This window comes from Apis mellifera, linkage group LG8 (assembly GCF_003254395.2).
Source record: "Apis mellifera strain DH4 linkage group LG8, Amel_HAv3.1, whole genome shotgun sequence".
In the NCBI taxonomy this organism is placed as follows: domain Eukaryota; kingdom Metazoa; phylum Arthropoda; class Insecta; order Hymenoptera; family Apidae; genus Apis; species Apis mellifera.
This window is the reverse complement of record NC_037645.1, coordinates 6,989,200-7,005,958: the sequence shown is the minus strand read 5'-3', so window position 1 is coordinate 7,005,958 and position 16,759 is coordinate 6,989,200. Positions and strand designations below refer to the sequence as shown.

At 24.9% G+C, this 16,759-nt stretch overlaps 4 protein-coding genes across 6 annotated transcripts in view; 2 read left to right on the top strand and 2 right to left on the bottom strand.

Moving 5' to 3' along the window:
- The window catches only part of LOC409722 (basement membrane-specific heparan sulfate proteoglycan core protein), a 153,712-nt gene extending 153,378 nt beyond the window's left edge, over positions 1-334 (top strand). The window contains exon 51 of the mRNA XM_026442419.1: positions 35-334. Within this exon, the coding sequence (XP_026298204.1) occupies positions 35-284 (250 nt within the window). The 3' untranslated portion in view covers positions 285-334. The remainder of the gene's footprint in view (positions 1-34) is intronic.
- Positions 335-1,920: 1,586 nt separating this feature from the next.
- LOC726380 (protein-S-isoprenylcysteine O-methyltransferase) lies at positions 1,921-3,342 on the bottom strand. The gene is made up of 3 exons (XM_016913810.2): positions 3,071-3,342; positions 2,498-2,977; positions 1,921-2,410 (listed from the first exon to the last, which is right to left on the bottom strand). The coding sequence occupies exons 1-3, from the start codon at positions 3,266-3,268 to the stop codon at positions 2,228-2,230; spliced, it is 861 nt and encodes a 286-aa protein (XP_016769299.2). The 5' UTR covers positions 3,269-3,342; the 3' UTR covers positions 1,921-2,227.
- Positions 3,343-5,983: 2,641 nt separating this feature from the next.
- LOC411435 (coiled-coil domain-containing protein 50) lies at positions 5,984-7,757 on the top strand. Its single transcript, XM_394908.7, has 5 exons — positions 5,984-6,275; positions 6,367-6,429; positions 6,494-6,611; positions 6,681-6,846; positions 6,920-7,757. Exons 1-5 carry the CDS (start codon positions 6,218-6,220, stop codon positions 7,544-7,546), a joined length of 1,032 nt encoding a protein of 343 aa, XP_394908.4. The 5' UTR covers positions 5,984-6,217; the 3' UTR covers positions 7,547-7,757.
- A 408-nt stretch (positions 7,758-8,165) lies between these two features.
- On the bottom strand, positions 8,166-16,351 carry LOC726339 (protein ELYS). 3 transcript variants are annotated; one of them, XM_006563757.3, is made up of 7 exons: positions 16,322-16,351; positions 15,834-16,217; positions 15,481-15,769; positions 11,607-15,398; positions 10,035-11,456; positions 9,794-9,869; positions 8,166-9,562 (listed from the first exon to the last, which is right to left on the bottom strand). In XM_006563757.3, the coding sequence occupies exons 1-7, from the start codon at positions 16,349-16,351 to the stop codon at positions 9,394-9,396; spliced, it is 6,162 nt and encodes a 2,053-aa protein (XP_006563820.2). In that variant the 3' UTR covers positions 8,166-9,393. The 3 variants fall into 3 exon arrangements, with proteins under 3 accessions (XP_006563820.2, XP_001122084.3, XP_006563821.2); XM_001122084.5 differs by having other exon boundaries at positions 10,035-15,398; XM_006563758.3 differs by having other exon boundaries at positions 9,193-9,562; positions 9,798-9,869; positions 10,035-15,398.
- Between the last annotated feature and the right edge of the window lie 408 nt (positions 16,352-16,759).

Here is a 16,759-nt window from a genome sequence, read left to right as displayed (position 1 = left end):
AATTATATAAAATGAAATGTTTCACGCTATTTAGAGCAAGATGGATTCCTTCTTCTTTGGTATTTACTAATGCAGATACTGATATGTTCGATGCATTCGTTCCTCCACCTCCTGTTAATATAATCCACCCAAAACCAGCGGCCAATTTAGCTGCTTATAATATCAAACATTATTCATTGTTAATTTTATTTCAAAATCTGCTCGTTTTTATCATAGATGTAAGAGAACAAAGCGTATTTTTTACAATATTATACATAGACATTTTGAAATGTATACTAAGTTAAATGTTATTTTTCAAATGAATACGTATTTCTTCGTTAATAGCGCATTTTATAACGAAAAATTACGTATTCAATTATAATTTGTGGAAATTAATTGAAAGATTAAATTTGTAAATTATTTATTATTTTTAACTACTATTAATGTTGAAGGCAAGATAAATTAATAATATTTTACAATAAAAATTATTAATTTTAAATAACAATTTTCTTTTTTTTAATTTTTTTTTTTATATTATTATTATAGTTATTTAAGCAATAAGATACTTCCAATAAGATTTGGATTTTATAAAGATATGAAAAAGTTTATTTATGATAAAGAAGAATTTAAATATTTTCTTCATTATGAAAATAAGCGCGATAAATGTTATATAAACAGATTTATATCTGTACATATATAAATTACATTTCTACAATTATATAATTATATTTTATATAAATCTTTGTTTTTATAAAATAAGCTAGATTTCTTTTCCTCTTTTCTTGAATTTATTTTTTACTTGACAATAATATTTTTTTAAATTAATTAATTTTCACATTAAAAAAAGAAATAAAATGAACATTAAGGCGACTGTGAATATAACAATATTATATTATATCTCATATAAGTTTTCACTGCCATTGTCTGATTCGTTTTTTATAGGCATTTTCCAGTCTTTAATATATGTTAATTATATATTAGCAAACTCTAATTATGATTCTAGTTGAATTATCTTTGAATTAAAAATGAGAAGGCCTAGATATAATAAATCAATGCCTTCAGTATACAAAAAATTGTAAAAAATGATTTATGTTTTAGAATTAAATTTTTATCAATATTTATCTGGACCAAATATAGGTCCTATTATTGATTGTTTAATAATTATAAGAATTGTTTTTTTATCAAAACATTTCGATCTCCATTTATGTGATATTAACGAAGAAAAATTACAAATATTTGCATAGTTAAAATACGGTGCTAGTATAATATGTTGCTAGTTCTAAGGAAATTTGTATTTAACAAAATACGATAAACATATGTAAATAATTATAATTAGTCTCCCGAACCTTCACACATTTTCTTACATTCTATATAACCGTTATTTCTCAAAAAAAATATCGTATTATCGATAATATTGTTAAAAAAAAGAAATAGATATGGAATGAATAATATGACGAAGAATATATTTACAAATCGTTACTTATTTAATTATCAAATATAACAATATATTATCGTTTCGTTTTTTTTATGTGACCATTTATTAAATTATCAATTAACAAATGCAAATTATTTTACATAAAAAAAAAATTTTTAAAAATTAAACGTTTTTTAATTTGTATGATAAACAAAATGTGATAATATAATTCTAATGACTTAATTTTTATGCACAACAAAATTTTTTATTTTATTTCAAATAATAATATATATATTCTCTCTTCATTTCAATCTATTCTTTGATTTTAAGATAAGATAATAAATAGATAGAAATATTCAAACAGAATTGATTAATATGATAAAAAGCTTTGTCAGTATTAAGATTTGTAAATGATCATGTACAGACATAATGAAATTATTGTAATATTACTAAAATATTGCTGGAATTTTTTTTCTTATTACTCGACTTGAATGCTTTAGGTATATTAATGCAAGTATTAACTGCAACATTATACATATTTATTATCTACTACATTTCATACATATGTATATATACACATATTATAATAAGTAAATATACAAATAAGTGTATAATCTGAATCAATTGAAAGTAATCATATATGAAAGTATAGTCTATTGTTATATGAATAATTCTTCAAAATGAAATGAGACAATAAATATAATTTTGTTAAAAACTTTTCTTAATTTTTTGTTATTGTTTGTGGTACAATAAAAAAGAATATTAATATAAATAATGATATGATTATTCCCAAGAAATTGAAACAATCACAATATTTCAAATATATATTGGCTGCTATAAATCCAATTTATAACCAGATATAAAAGGTAGTCCTGTACTAACTTCTTTTTGGTATTCTATGTAATCTTGTCCAAAAAAATTAAGCAGAGTGACTTCTTCAATTAAAATACGATCATGGAAAAATTTCCAAGATGTCACAGTATATGCAAAGAGACAAAATGGATTCTGAAGTATTAACTATAAAAACAAATACATAAAAGTTATATGTTTGTATTTTAATAAAATATTGTAAAATATATTATTATAAGTATAAAATTAAATTACCTGTGTTCCTATAGACCAATAAAACCAGCCTACATAACTAGGATGCCTACAAATTTTATAAACTCCATAGGTAATTAATTCATGATTGTCCATTTTTTCACTTTGCACAATATGATTGAAATTATGTTTGGCAGTAAACATTGCCAGCTTTCTCAAAAACTCTCCACAAATGCATAGTACTAATCCAAAATATGATATAAAGGAAGCTTTTTTCATCCCAGGAAAATATAGTCTTTCTATAATAAATTCTATCCAACTACAGCATGCTGCCACTCCATAAGCTATGCTGTGATTTAAAATGAAACTATCGATAGAAAGTGAAGACGGATTTATCCAAGCAATACTTAAAAACTCTGTATAATGAAATGTTGCTAGAACTGTAATGTATATTCCAAACATCTGCCATGAAGGTGGTGCAACAAAAAACAATATAATTCCAATTCCAAATCCATATCCTAAAAATACAGCTCTTACAGCAACCTATTAAATATAAATATTTAGTGCTTTATACTAATAATAATTTATAATAATTCATATAATTTATAATAATTTATAATAACATATTTAAAATACCTGATAAGAGAAACCATAAAATACAAGAAGTAAAAGTATATTTAACAATCCATATTGAAATAAATGCATAAGCCAAATATTATTGAAATATGTTCGAAAAATATCGAATTCTAACCTTAATAATATTTCTGATAAAACCGCGATTAAACCAGTGAATATAAAACAGAAAAAACTAAGTTTTCCATCATAACATAACATTTTTCTAAAGTTTATATTAACTTCTTTTTCTTTAAATAATTCTATCAAATTTTGATTATAGATTTGTTTTTAACCTCACTTATATATATAATATAAATAAAATTAAATGTATTTTGCGGAACAAAAATTTTGTGAACTATGTTTTTAATTATCTTTTACGTTTAAAAAGTAAAAATAAATAATATAAATAGTCAAACTTCATTTTTTACAAATAATTTTGTATTTATAAATACAAAAAACAATTTTTGACAAGTAAATATACTTCAGTTATTTACAAATTATAATACATAAATAAGTTATATATATAATACTAAATAAATTAAAGATTAAATAATAAAATTATTACATTTAAAATAATTAAAATTGTACTTAATTATACAATAATAACATTAAAGATTAATCCTATTTTATAATATATAGTAAACTATTATATTGTTTACTATATATAATACTGTTAACAGGATTTTTTTTTTTATACAATCCTATTATATATATATATTTTTTATGAAATATTTACAAAATATAATTTTTTAAAAAATATTTATATATCAAATGATTACTAATTAAAGAATTAAATGATAAAATATAATACATCAAATATATAAACATAATATATAATAATAAAAAATAATTTATTAATATTAATATTTTATGAATTTTTAATTAAATAATATTATATAATATTTGTGAATTATATTTTTAATGATTTTTCATTAAAATTATACAATATCAAATCTCGTATTCAATAAAGTATTTACATGTTTAACAAATGGCAAAAAATGTATTTGATACATATTAATACATATTTGATAACGAATATTTTATATTGTATTGTTTTTCAATAAAATATTTAAAAATTTTTTGTTTGTTGCGTCAGTTTTTTTTAAATCCTCATTTCAAATCATATTATATATCAGATATTACGTTTTATAAGATCATTATCCTACAGATCTATCTATATTTTATATTATCTATTTTTTAATTTATCTTATTTGTGATCACAATCATGTATCAATATATATATATATATATATTGGAAATATAAATAAAAAGACTAAATATTGAAAAAAAAAATAAAAATATGGAAATTAATGCCATATCCAGAATATCGCAAATAAAATTAATATAAATAAAAAAATAAAAACAAATAAGAAATAAATAAAACAAATGATAAAAGAAAGATAAGATTTAATCATCAATATCATTTTTTAAATCTATTTTCAGAAGACATCTATTTTCAAAGCAATAGAATAAGAATCGTAGATCATTGCCATCTTTTGAATTTTTTTAGAAATATATTTTGACATTTAATAGATGGCGTAGATAGTTAATTTTTAAAATGTTAACTTTTTAAATTTTTACTTACTTATTTGTAACCTTCTCATTATATTTCTGAATCTTTTAGAATTAAAAAAAAACGTCGAGAAACATTCAGTATTATAAAAATAAAATTTTTATGAAAGTAAATATTTTAAATAAATATTTAAAATTTCAAGAAATTTCTTGTTTTTGCAGATAGTAAAAAAATTTTGTATACCATTTTCAAATCATTCTTCTAATGCAAAATTGAAAATTTTTATTTTGAAATAATTATTTTGAAAAAATTTTGCCATTTTTCGTCGAATTATATTCTCTAATATAAAATGTAAATTTTGATTTTGTATCGTTTCATATATTATTTCTCTAATTGAATTATTAATTTATATTACTTCTCTAATAAAATTATTGATCTATATTATATTTTCTTTGACTTAATTATTAATGTACATTACTTATCTGATAAAATAATTAATTTATACTACTTCTCGAAATAAATGATTAATTTATACTACTTGTCAAATATTAATCAATAAAATATAATTTGTACTTATTTATTTCTTACCTTTTAAATATTTATTTCTTTATTATCATATTTTTAAAAATGATTTTTATCATCATTTTACTTAATTTTAATTCGATATATTTATTCTCTAATTTTATACTTATCTTATATATGTTTATCTTTTCAAGCAGATTGAAACTGTAAGAAAAAAATGTATACAGTATATATATAGTATATATAACATTAAAAAGTATAAAAATAAATGTAAAATAAAAATATGTGTACAATATATAGAAAAACTAATTTATATATAAAACATATGTAAAAATATATTTCTTATAATTTAGAAATGATGAACAATAAAATAATAATTAAATGAAATATATTTTAAATGAAGAAATTTTATTTTTCTTTTTTTATGAAAAGTAAATCATTTATTCAATTAGATTATATTACTAAGTAATTTTTAAGAGAGATATTAATATAGAAAAGTCTTAAATATCTATCCACTTCACTAATGTTTGACATGAGTACACTTGCCTTATTACTAATGTACTACTCTTAGCAGAAATACTACTACTACTACTATTACTACTCTATAGCTATGTATTTTATGTAAAGTAGTGATGGATTTAACCTAATAATTTCTATAATAATTTTCTAAAAATTTAATTTTTATAAATATTTTCAATATTATTTATTATATTTATTATATTATATTATTTATATCTATAAAAACTAAAAATAAAAATTTAATATATTTTTTAAATAATGAATAGTTATTTATTAACATCGAATATTATTAAGAAAATAAACATATAATTTTAAAACTCATAAATAACATTATTTACTATCAGTTGTATTTAATAAGAAGCTGCACAAAAGTGTGTCGATATATATGTGTATTCATGTCTTGTACTACGTCTTCAATGTGTTTAGATACATTCTTATATGACTATGAAAGGAGAAATGCATATATATAATGAGAACGGCACTAATACATGAATGTATTCTATTGCTATTCAAGATGGAGAGAAAACAACGTATGTTTTCTGTAAGGTGGTTGTAAACAAGAAAATTGGAAAGAAATATCTATTTGTTAAGTAATAAATAATAATCAATGAGAAATGGCAAAATCTGTATTGAGTTCTGACACATTGCCAAAAGCAGGTCGGGTAAATGAAGGTAATTTCTTTTTTTGAATATCTCCTGTCATTCTCTATTAAAATAACTCATTTAATTAATCCTAATAATCGTTTGTTTAAAAATGTTGCAGTATGTCGTGAATGGCTGGTGCATGAGGATGGAGCTCTCGCATATCGTTTACAGGATGAAGAAAGTAAGATTAGATCATTTATAAAATATTACTGATTTTATTCTAGCATTATGTTTATGTTTTATAGTTAGAGAACATTACTCTAGCAACAAAATGCGTAATGCACAAGTCAGAGAAGATTTACCAAGAGCTAAAGTTGAACAAGAATTGGAAACTCTCAAATATCAATCCTACATTCAGCAGCAGTTAGTATTTATATTTTCAACTATTTATTAAATATTTATTATTTTGCATTTAAATATTTTTATTTTTAGAGAAGAAAGAGATGCACTTGTTGCAAAACAGATTGCATTATCTTTAGAACGTGAAGAAAGACAACGAGAACGAGAATTACAAGAACAAATGAGACTGCAATTGAGGTTGGATGACGAAGCTGCACAGCTTGAAATTGAACGACATATTCAAGAAGAGAAAGATGAGGTATTTAAAGATATTTTAATTTTATACTTACTAATATGCATTATCATAATTTAATCTATTTTTTTAAATAAAGGAATTAGCAAGAAAATTGCAGCAAGAAGAAGAAGAAAGTGCTATAAGTAACCATGATGATCCTGTTAATGAGCAATTATTATTAGATCAAAAAATTGCAATGGAAGCACAGGATGCTGAACTAGCACGAATGCTTCAAGAAAAAGAACGTGCAAAAATAAGAAAAGCTAGACAAAAAGCTAGACAAAGAAAATTGGAACGTCAACAACTTCAAGAATTAGAAGAGCAAAATCTCACAGAGAAACCTCAACGACCTGATAGATTAGAATTGAAGAATGTGCAAAGTAAGACTAGAATACAACAGTCTTTAAATTATCCTCCATATCCTGATCCTGAAGAAATACAAACACTAGATGATTCAATTGAAAATATAAGAGAAGTGCAAAATGTGGCTGCAATTATTGATCCTACATATAATGGAAATATACATAAAAATACTTCAAGTAGTTCAAGCAGTACAGTAAGTCCTACATATGCATTGCCTACACCACCACAGGAGCTTATGAATGATGATGTTCCATGTTACATGCCCATCCAAGGACAACGAAGAAATCAAATGCAATCTCCGTCCCAAACTCATGAAGAAAAGCATAAACGTCGAGTGAAAGATGGTTGCAAACAACAATAGAAATAGTCTGTTTTTTTAATGAAATATTTTTTGATATTTTTTTTCGTTGCCATGAAGAAATGATATTTTATTTATCATAAGTTTCATAGAAATTCTTATTATATATGCAACTTAAAAATCAATACAAAATAGAATTAAATTTGTATCCTTCGTTTACGACGAAATATAGTTAACGAAAGCAATATAAAAATAAATGTGCCTTTTAAAATGATACGGTGTAAGAAATCGACGAATATCAATAATTCATCAATTTATTAACAAATTGCACCGTCCTAAATTTTAAATCTGCCTTTTTCTATATATATTTATCGAATTGAAAATAATATATTGACAGTTATATATATTAATAATATCAAAAAAAAAATTATGCAAAAAGAAAGAAATAATAAAAACAAATAGTAGATAGACAATCAGAATTAAAATTAAAAAAAGAAGATTCAGTTACTATATTTAATTATATTAAATAAGTAATAATGTACAAATATTGACAATTTAGACTGAATATTAAATGATCTAAAGATTTTAATTAAACATAAATACTGCTCTCTAAATTTACTATATATCTAATATATGCATTCTCATTGTCTTTTTCTTAGAGCAATATTTTTTCTTTTAATTATTTAAGGCAAAACCAAGAATAACTTACTGCCAAAGAAGACATTCATAACGTTCATTTTACATTAGACAAAGTTTAGTATTAGCAACATGAGAATATATATTTTTTTTTTAAATATTTGAAAAATGAAGTTACGAATGCGTGCTATAAAAAAAGTGCTTCGTAAATTTAATAATCTTTATTTTAAAAAACAAATTTAATGATTATGTTATAATTTTTACTAATCTATTATAATATAGACGCGCAGTATTTATAGTATTATTATTTAATATTGCTTCAATATTTAAGCTTAACTCATTATTTATGGTGATTGGAAATTTATTCAATAGTGATAATATTAATTCTTTTTTACATTTATTGTATGAATACAGCTCTATACATGGTATATTAATAAATTATTTACAAAGTTATGATACACATTTTCATCAAAATTCCCCGTACAAATACACGACAATAATTCATTCCATGAACTTATTACGATAAAAAGAAAGGATCAATTTAAAGTAACAAATATATTTGCCATATGAATATAAAAGTAATTAGTTTTACAATTTACAGAATATGCTAATTATTTTTGTTTTTTATAATACATTTTTGAAATTCTTTGCTGTTTTAATACTCCGAAAATATAAGTCAGTGAAAGATCTTTTCTGTACAGTTGTCCACACATTTAGGAACTTAATGGCTCTAATTAGAACAAAACACTTCATTTTATGGCGCAAAAATGTTAATTAAACTAATTAAACAAAAAAAGTTTATAGATTATACAAAATAATCTTTTACATAAAACATTAATTTTAAAAAATATACTTTGCAAAATATTATGTTAGTATACAATTAACATCATATGAGATTACTTACTGATAAAATATACCTTATACTGAATATTATTAAATTGATAGCAAAAAACTACCTGCTTCTTTTGTTGTATATTTTAGAAATTAATCTTGCTCTGTGATAAACTTTGCATCATTATGATGTAACAAAAGTTTCGTTTCACATGGTCCCACATATTATAATTTCTAATTCATCTTTTTCTCCCTGTGCAACCAAGTATTTCGAAAAACAACTGCATATTTTTTTACATATAACTGTACATATTATTTGGAAGAAAGCACTGTATATTATCTATCATATATTGTAAGTTGTGAATTATTTAAAATTGGACAATATTGAATGTACGATTGAGCAAAAAAGGGAGTTTAAAAAATATTCATAAAATTACAATTATTTAATTTGATGTATGTTTTGATCTCATGGGTAGCACAAATTTGGTTCTACATCGAATATAATAACCTGGCTTTCTCATTTCTGTGGTTTTTCGTATAATATTCTGTGTTTCTTTTCCATCTTCTCCCTCATCTTCATCATCACTCAATATCGGAATGAAATTTATCTTCCTGTATAATAATAATGAAAAAAATCTATATTAAATTTGCGTATTTAAAATATTTAAAAAGCATAAATCATTAAATTCTTAGCCGCTTTAGTAAAAGTATAAATGAAATGCACTTGTTATAGAGCATAGAATGTGAAAAGTCTTAAAACTATTTGATGGAATAATGGTAAAAAAGTAAGCTAATAACATGCTTAAAAAAAAAAGCAAATTAATCTAATTGAAAAGTAACCACCTACGAAGATCGGAAGTTGTAGTTTTTGATCTAGTATGGGGAGGTGAAAACATATATTTTGGAACTTCTCCAATTGCTGTAAATAAAATAATATTACTTTTATTATAATTAATATAATTATTTCAATAATTATATTCAATAATTTATATTCATAGCATTATTTTCATAAATTATTTTAATGAAAAAAATTTAAATATCATTTAAATATCATATTTAAATCTCAATATAGTATTAAAAATACCTTTTTGATCCAATGGTAGATCTTTTGTTTTTTCTGGTTGTGAAAATAAAAATTGGTTAGCTTCTTTATCCTTAGTATCTTGTTTTATTGATTTTCGAGTTTTCCTTGATCCATCTATTTTTTGATTAGAGGAATCTGAAGTAGTACGCTTTTTTTTCATAACAACTTCTTTATTATTAAAATCATCTACTGGATTTGTGGTTTCTATTATTTCTTCTTCTATTATTGTCTCCTCAAAGATTCCTTTGCTCCGAGTACTTCTGGTTTTTCTTTTTATTTCTGTTTGCGATAAATCAACACTTGCTGCTCTTCTCATTCGGGAATTCTGTTGCCTTTTATTTGCAGTGGATATTCTCTTTTTTGATGGAACGCTTAGAATTTCTTCAAGTTCTTCTGGTATTGACTGTATCGATGATCTACGACTACGTGTATTCGCAGTTGGTCTATTTATTACTTGTTTCATCAAAAACTGCTCTTCTATTTCTTCTAATGGTGATTTAATTTCTTGTGAGATAATTTCCTTAGTTACATTACTAGTTCTCCGACTTTGTATTAGACTAATTGTCTCCTTAGATACAGAACTACTACGTTTTCTTGACGATTTAATAGTACTTGATTCTTCTATTTCTTGTTCATTTGTTTTATATTCCTTTGTTAATTTAGAAGAATTTGCATTCGATTTTTTTGCTCCTCCAGAAGATTGTTTCATCTTTGAACTTGTACTTTTTGTTTGAACTTTTTTCATGTTACCTTCTGTTGATATATTAGATGTTGACAATATTTCATCGTTCTTTGATAAAGATTTTACTGGTTCTAGCTCTTTCTGTACTGAAGCAGAACGTCTACTGCTTCTTCTTATTGGAATCTTGACTTCTTCACCTTCTGTTTCTATAGAAACATCTTTGGTTATAGAAGATGCTCGTTTACCTCTAGTTCTTTTTGGAGTTGACATTTCAGATAATCCTTCTGATCCAGAAGAGATCGTTTGTTTAATATTTTCATCTGTAGATACTATAGATCCAAGTAATACTTCTTTCACAAGCGAACTGGCTCGTCTCGACCGTGACGTTTTTGATGGAACTTTAGAAGGTGAACTTAAAGGAGATGAATTGATTTCTTTTGTTATGGAAGAAGCTCTACGTGATCTGGTTATTCTAGGTGTAACTTCTAAGTTTAAAGTAGATATATTAACAATATCTTTTGAATTTGTACATTCTGGTATATCATGGACTGAGTTCTTTCTTGTTTTTCTATTAGAATTATTGTTATCAAGTCGTATTGATTCTTTCTTTATCTTAGTTTCATCTGCTACTTCTTTCTTTTTTATAGAAAATTTGGATTGGCTGTTTTCTTGTCTATCTAAAGATATAACACTTCTTTGAAGAGTATCTTGTACTTCCATATTGGAATCAGATTCATCATCTGTAATGTTTAAATCATCATATATATTATTAATGTCTGAAGGTATTGATTTCGATTCTTGTTTTTGTTTACTCTCTATTTCATCAAGAACTAAAACTATCTCATTATCACTATCTGAAGACTCATCATCAGTAATGTCAAAATGCTCACCATTCTTTGAACTTGTATATTCTTCAATGTCGTGAATAAATTCATTCGGTTTATCGCGAAATGATTGATAACATTGCTCTTTGTTCTCTGAATGATTTAAATTCTTTTTCATTACATTAGAAATATTTTTACATTCTTCTTCATTATTCTTGTAATTTTCTCTAATAGTTTCCAAAATTTTAACACTCGAAACATCCTTATAATTATTTTTTTCATTTTTTAATTTTTCATCATCACATAATTCTAAATGATTTGATTGATGTATACTTTCTGAAAGTTTATTTCCATCTTTACAAAGCATTTCTGGAATAATATCTTTTTCGATCTCTGTATTTATAGATTCTTTTGAACTATATCGCGATTCTTCTGGAATAGAACTTTTTATCAAAGGAGTCGACGCAAAAATACAATTAGTATTCTGTTCCTTAGAAATTTTTGATAAACATTGAAATTCATTTTCACCAGTTCTTTTTAAAGAAACATTTGTTTCAAAACTGCTATCTGGAGAAAGTATTGCAGTAGAATGAATGGAAGAAGATAACATAGAAAATCTTTTAGATATTTGTGGGATATTTTTTATGGAATGATCATCCAATACATTAACTGAAGAAGTATTTAAATGTGAATTTACATAATTTTTTGACTTTGAATAATTAGCTAAAGATTCGTTTATAGATTCTGTGGATGTTTGCAAATAAGTTCTTCTAAGACTTGGTCTAGGTCGAGCTGTGTAAACATTTTTACAAGTATAATCATTATTTGATAAGATTGCATTTTCAATTGAAGATTTTTCACTCACTGTTGGACTTTCAAAAACTTCTTCACTTAATTCTGAAGTATTAAGTTTAGAAAAATCTTCTTTTCCATTAATTTCGTCATCAGAACTACTTTTCTTTGATTGACTAATATTGAATCGTATTTGTCGATTAACTTTACGCTCTTTATCTAATACAGGACTTTCCATGATTTCTTCTTGTAAACTACCTATAGTCGGAGAAGTTGAGGATCTTATAAGCTGCCGAATTTTCAGAATAGAATGCGGAGTTTCAATCGGAGTATTTCTATTACTGGATATTTTTCGTTTTACCAATGGAGTATTAAATACAGCATTTAAAACTGTTTCATCATCATCCAGCAACTTTCTACGCTTTGTTCTATCTGGCGTTCTCATTTCATTATCTTCTTCATCATGTGTAACTTGTTCTAAAGTGCGTTTTCTATTATTTTGTACTATTTTAGGAGTCATTACACAGCTTATATTAACTCTCTCATTACTTGGTTTTAATGTAGCCCAAGGAGCAGTGACAAAAGGAATTACAGATTTTTCTTCTCTAAGATAAGTCTCTTTTGCTTTCTTAATAACTGTTTCATAAATATTTAAATTTTTTTGAGAACTTTTTTTATGAGTCATGGGTCTGGGATATCTGGATTCTAAACCTGTATCTAAATTTGTTTTATTTATGCTTACAGAAAATCGCTTCACTACATCAGGTAAAGTTGCATTATAGGCGTTTAACATATCGGTATGCATATTTTTAGAAACAGAAGAATTGAACCACATATTCAAATTTCCACTATTTGCTTCCATATAACGACACCGCTGTAAATAATATAATAATTTTATATCTTCAGATTTTGAATCCTCCAGAAATTTGACAAACATTTCTTCTTCTTCAGAGTCTAGAGCCAAATGTAAAATATCTCCGAGTTTATCATAATTTTTACAAGCTTGAAAGAAACACGTAAGTAACTGTGTATAATGTGAGTGTGGTCTGCGATGAAAAGCAGATTGAACTAATCCATGTTCTACTGATAAACTTATTAATGTACTTTTATCTTGAATTGATGACAAAGGTGGTTTTTTTATACGTAGATACATTAAAGCTAATTTGTGTTGATTACTTCTTATCAATGTCTTTAATACAAGTTTATGATGCCAATCTTTGACATCAGAATCACTAACTAATTGACCAGTCATCATATCCAGAAAACCATGATAGTCTTCATGATCAAGTAGCCAAAAAGCTTGAGTAAGTTTTATAAGACTTGGTCTCATTTTAAAAGAGGAAGGATATTTGATTAATTGATCAACTCCAGGATAAGATCCTTGCAATAACATAGCTAAATCCATCAAAAGATATATAGTAATTTGATGTTTACATTCAATTTCATTTGTTTCTGTTTGATCACAATCAGTCAAATAACTTCTTAATAATGACTGTAAAGAAGGTGGAGGATAATAACCATTAGTATTTGCATCTCCAGCTTCTCTTTCCCATTGTAAATTTAAAGCAGGACATTCTCGACTAATTAATTCATCTATGAAAAGTACTTCTTCTTTTTCGTCTTTCGGATTATTATTTTTAATTGATTCTCGTTTCTCTTTATATAAAGTGAACAGTTTTTCAAATGGATATGGAATCTTCAGAGTAAGAGAAATTGGTAATGGACTATCATCTAAATTTTGTGATTCAGGTAATAAACCTACGTCATAAAACCATAGCAGTACTTTGAAATACATAGATACTCGTTTCAATGCTCTTTTTTGTTTCATTAAATTATTGGTTTCGAAAGGCAGTTTTCCTACTACGTTAGATAAACATTCCAGTTGCTGATAACAAAATCTTAATGTTTTTACTTCGGATTCTCCTATATTATTACCTGATTGGTCAAATAAAGGAACACATAAATGATCAGCAATCATTTTTATAGAAGATGCACGCTGTATTCCCCACTTTAAAAAACTTGGATACATGTAAGCGGCACTTCCATCTGACCATTCTTTAGCACATCTGATTAAAAAAGTCGCCCAACGTTGTTCCAAGCAAAGTGATAATAACATATCTCTTTGAACATTATGATCACTAGAAAAAGAAACTTCTGTATTGAAAGGTATCAAACCAACAGAGAGACATTTGTGAAATATTTCAGAAGGTTGCATTAATATAATTGGGCCTGTAATGGCAATTTCACGAAGCAACTCGGCCTGAACGCCTCTAGAAAGCCAAAAAGTTAGTTTTGATAAACTTAATTCTATCCATTCAAGAGATAAAGAATTTGGATAGAATAATTCTTCTGACGAAGTTATGTTATTATTAGGAAATTCTTGCAGAGTGCGAGGAATATAAGCACAACTTATTATTTCATTATTATTCATGTTGTAAGACCTATTATTTGTATTATAACAGGCTAATATGCTATTTGGATTCTTGCATTCACTAATAGTTTGAGGCATTTGTTCCTTATACCATTGATTCAAATCAAATAAGAAAGTTCTATTTATAGTCGAAATTAAAAGCAAACTATCTTCACCTCTCTTACATTCTGATTCTGTTTGATCTAGATTATTTCCTCTTTCAATTGTAGACAAACTAATCACTTTATCTTTTGGATCTAATTCGATCTCAAATTTAAGACTAGGCTCAGCTTCCAGATTAAAATATAAATTGGTTCCTCTATCACAATATTTTCGTTCAAACAACAAGGCAAACATTCTCAAGAGAGGAGGCATCTTAAATGAGTCATCTTGAAAAACCACCCATAAATAATAAAAAGGTCTGGGATCATCTGTTGGTTCTAACAATGCTAAATGTGTTATTATCATAGTTTCATCTACAGGCATGCTAATCCATCCCACAGAACCATTATTTTGCCATATTATTATTCTGCCTAAACATCCTGATATTAAACAACCAATTTTTGTTGAACTAATTATTGTATTCGTTAATTTTTCATCTAAAAAACCATTAGATTCAAAATCTTCTCTATTAAAGCCAATATGTTTTTCTATACCTACAAATATAAAAATGAAAATATATATATTAGAATAGAATAAAAAAAGAATAAGAAAAATATTATTGTTTTAGCAACTTACGTTGAGTTAGCAAATTGCAAGTCATATGTTTGCTATTATTTCTATGGAAGGAATCTTTTGTTGTTAAAATTTCTATTTCAGCAGGAGAAATTTCATCCATCATCACAGATAAATCAGGAACCTCCCAAATAGATCTCTGAAGATCAATCATAAGATGATGAAGATTGCGTAATACTACACAAGCTATACCATCCATTTGCATAAGAATATTTTCTGGTCTTTTATCATTGAACTCTTCCCATTGTGTTCCACCAGATACAATACAAACTTGTTCTATACCAGCTGGCATCTAAAAAAAAAATATAAATATTATAAACATTATTTCATTCTAAATGCTTTATTTCAATACTTACTTTAATAGCTCTTAAAACACGAGAGGTAGTACAATCAAATATACACAATAAACCCATAGAATCTTTAATTCTTGTTGCTTCATTATCTAAACCAACAAGAAGTAAAGGTAATTCACCACATTGAGCAGGAAATTGACAAACACAAGTGATTTTTCCTCGAAAAGTCCATGAACTGGTACTTTCACCAGTTTTTACATTAAGAACTACTAAATGACAACCATAACTTAGCCAAGCATACGTAATATCATTTAGAAAACCTCCATGTACATTATCAGTATTATTATATATTCGTGAAATATTTGATGATCCACATCTATGATCATCATCTTCTATATTATTTAAATATTTTGTTATAGAATGTTGAATATCTATAACATTACGATTCTATAAAAAAAATAATATGATTAGAAGTAATATCACTATAATAAACAAGTATTGTAATAATCATATGAATTTTTTTAAAAATGCAATATAACATTATTAATTACCTCGCAGCTAACTTCTTCTAATTCTTTCATATTTTACACGTGATATTAAAATAGATGAAATAAGGAAGAATCATTTATAAACTTTCTCACTAAGATCACCATAAGGTTATGTTGCCGCCAAATTTCAATGATCCTGTTACATACCGATAATGACGATTGGCATAAGCTTGAATAGCGTACATTCACAGTAAAATATGATAGAGTATTCGGAAAACGGCGTAATTTAGAATCATACAGAAGAAAATTTATATTACTTTTAAATTCGTTCCGCTATTCGTGCGTACATTTTAAAACTGTAACTATACAACTGCGAAGTACGTTAAGAAGTGTTACCAATAGCATGATTTATCAATGACATTTAATACAAACATAAAATATTAATTACTATATAATTTTAAATATAATCAAATGAAAGAAATATGGAAAATTTAAAAAAGA

What these genes read in the sequence shown, in the direction of transcription:
- LOC411435 (XM_394908.7), top strand. Translation starts at nt 6,218, where the DNA reads ATGGCAAAATCTGTATTGAGTTCTGACACATTGCCAAAAGCAGGTCGG. An exon ending in TCGTTTACAGGATGAAGAAA is followed by an intron (nt 6,430 to 6,493) that starts GTAAGATTAGAT and finishes TATGTTTTATAG; the next exon opens with TTAGAGAACATTACTCTAGC. An exon ending in TTCAAGAAGAGAAAGATGAG is followed by an intron (nt 6,847 to 6,919) that starts GTATTTAAAGAT and finishes TTTTAAATAAAG; the next exon opens with GAATTAGCAAGAAAATTGCA.
- LOC726380 (XM_016913810.2), bottom strand. Translation starts at nt 3,268, where the DNA reads ATGTTATGTTATGATGGAAAACTTAGTTTTTTCTGTTTTATATTCACT. An exon ending in TTTATGGTTTCTCTTATCAG is followed by an intron (nt 2,978 to 3,070) that starts GTATTTTAAATA and finishes TATATTTAATAG; the next exon opens with GTTGCTGTAAGAGCTGTATT. An exon ending in ATTGGTCTATAGGAACACAG is followed by an intron (nt 2,411 to 2,497) that starts GTAATTTAATTT and finishes TTGTTTTTATAG; the next exon opens with TTAATACTTCAGAATCCATT.
- LOC726339 (XM_001122084.5), bottom strand. Translation starts at nt 16,351, where the DNA reads ATGAAAGAATTAGAAGAAGTTAGCTGCGAG. An exon ending in TTGCAATTTGCTAACTCAAC is followed by an intron (nt 15,399 to 15,480) that starts GTAAGTTGCTAA and finishes TTATATTTGTAG; the next exon opens with GTATAGAAAAACATATTGGC. An exon ending in TCTACCATTGGATCAAAAAG is followed by an intron (nt 9,870 to 10,034) that starts GTATTTTTAATA and finishes TTTTATTTACAG; the next exon opens with CAATTGGAGAAGTTCCAAAA.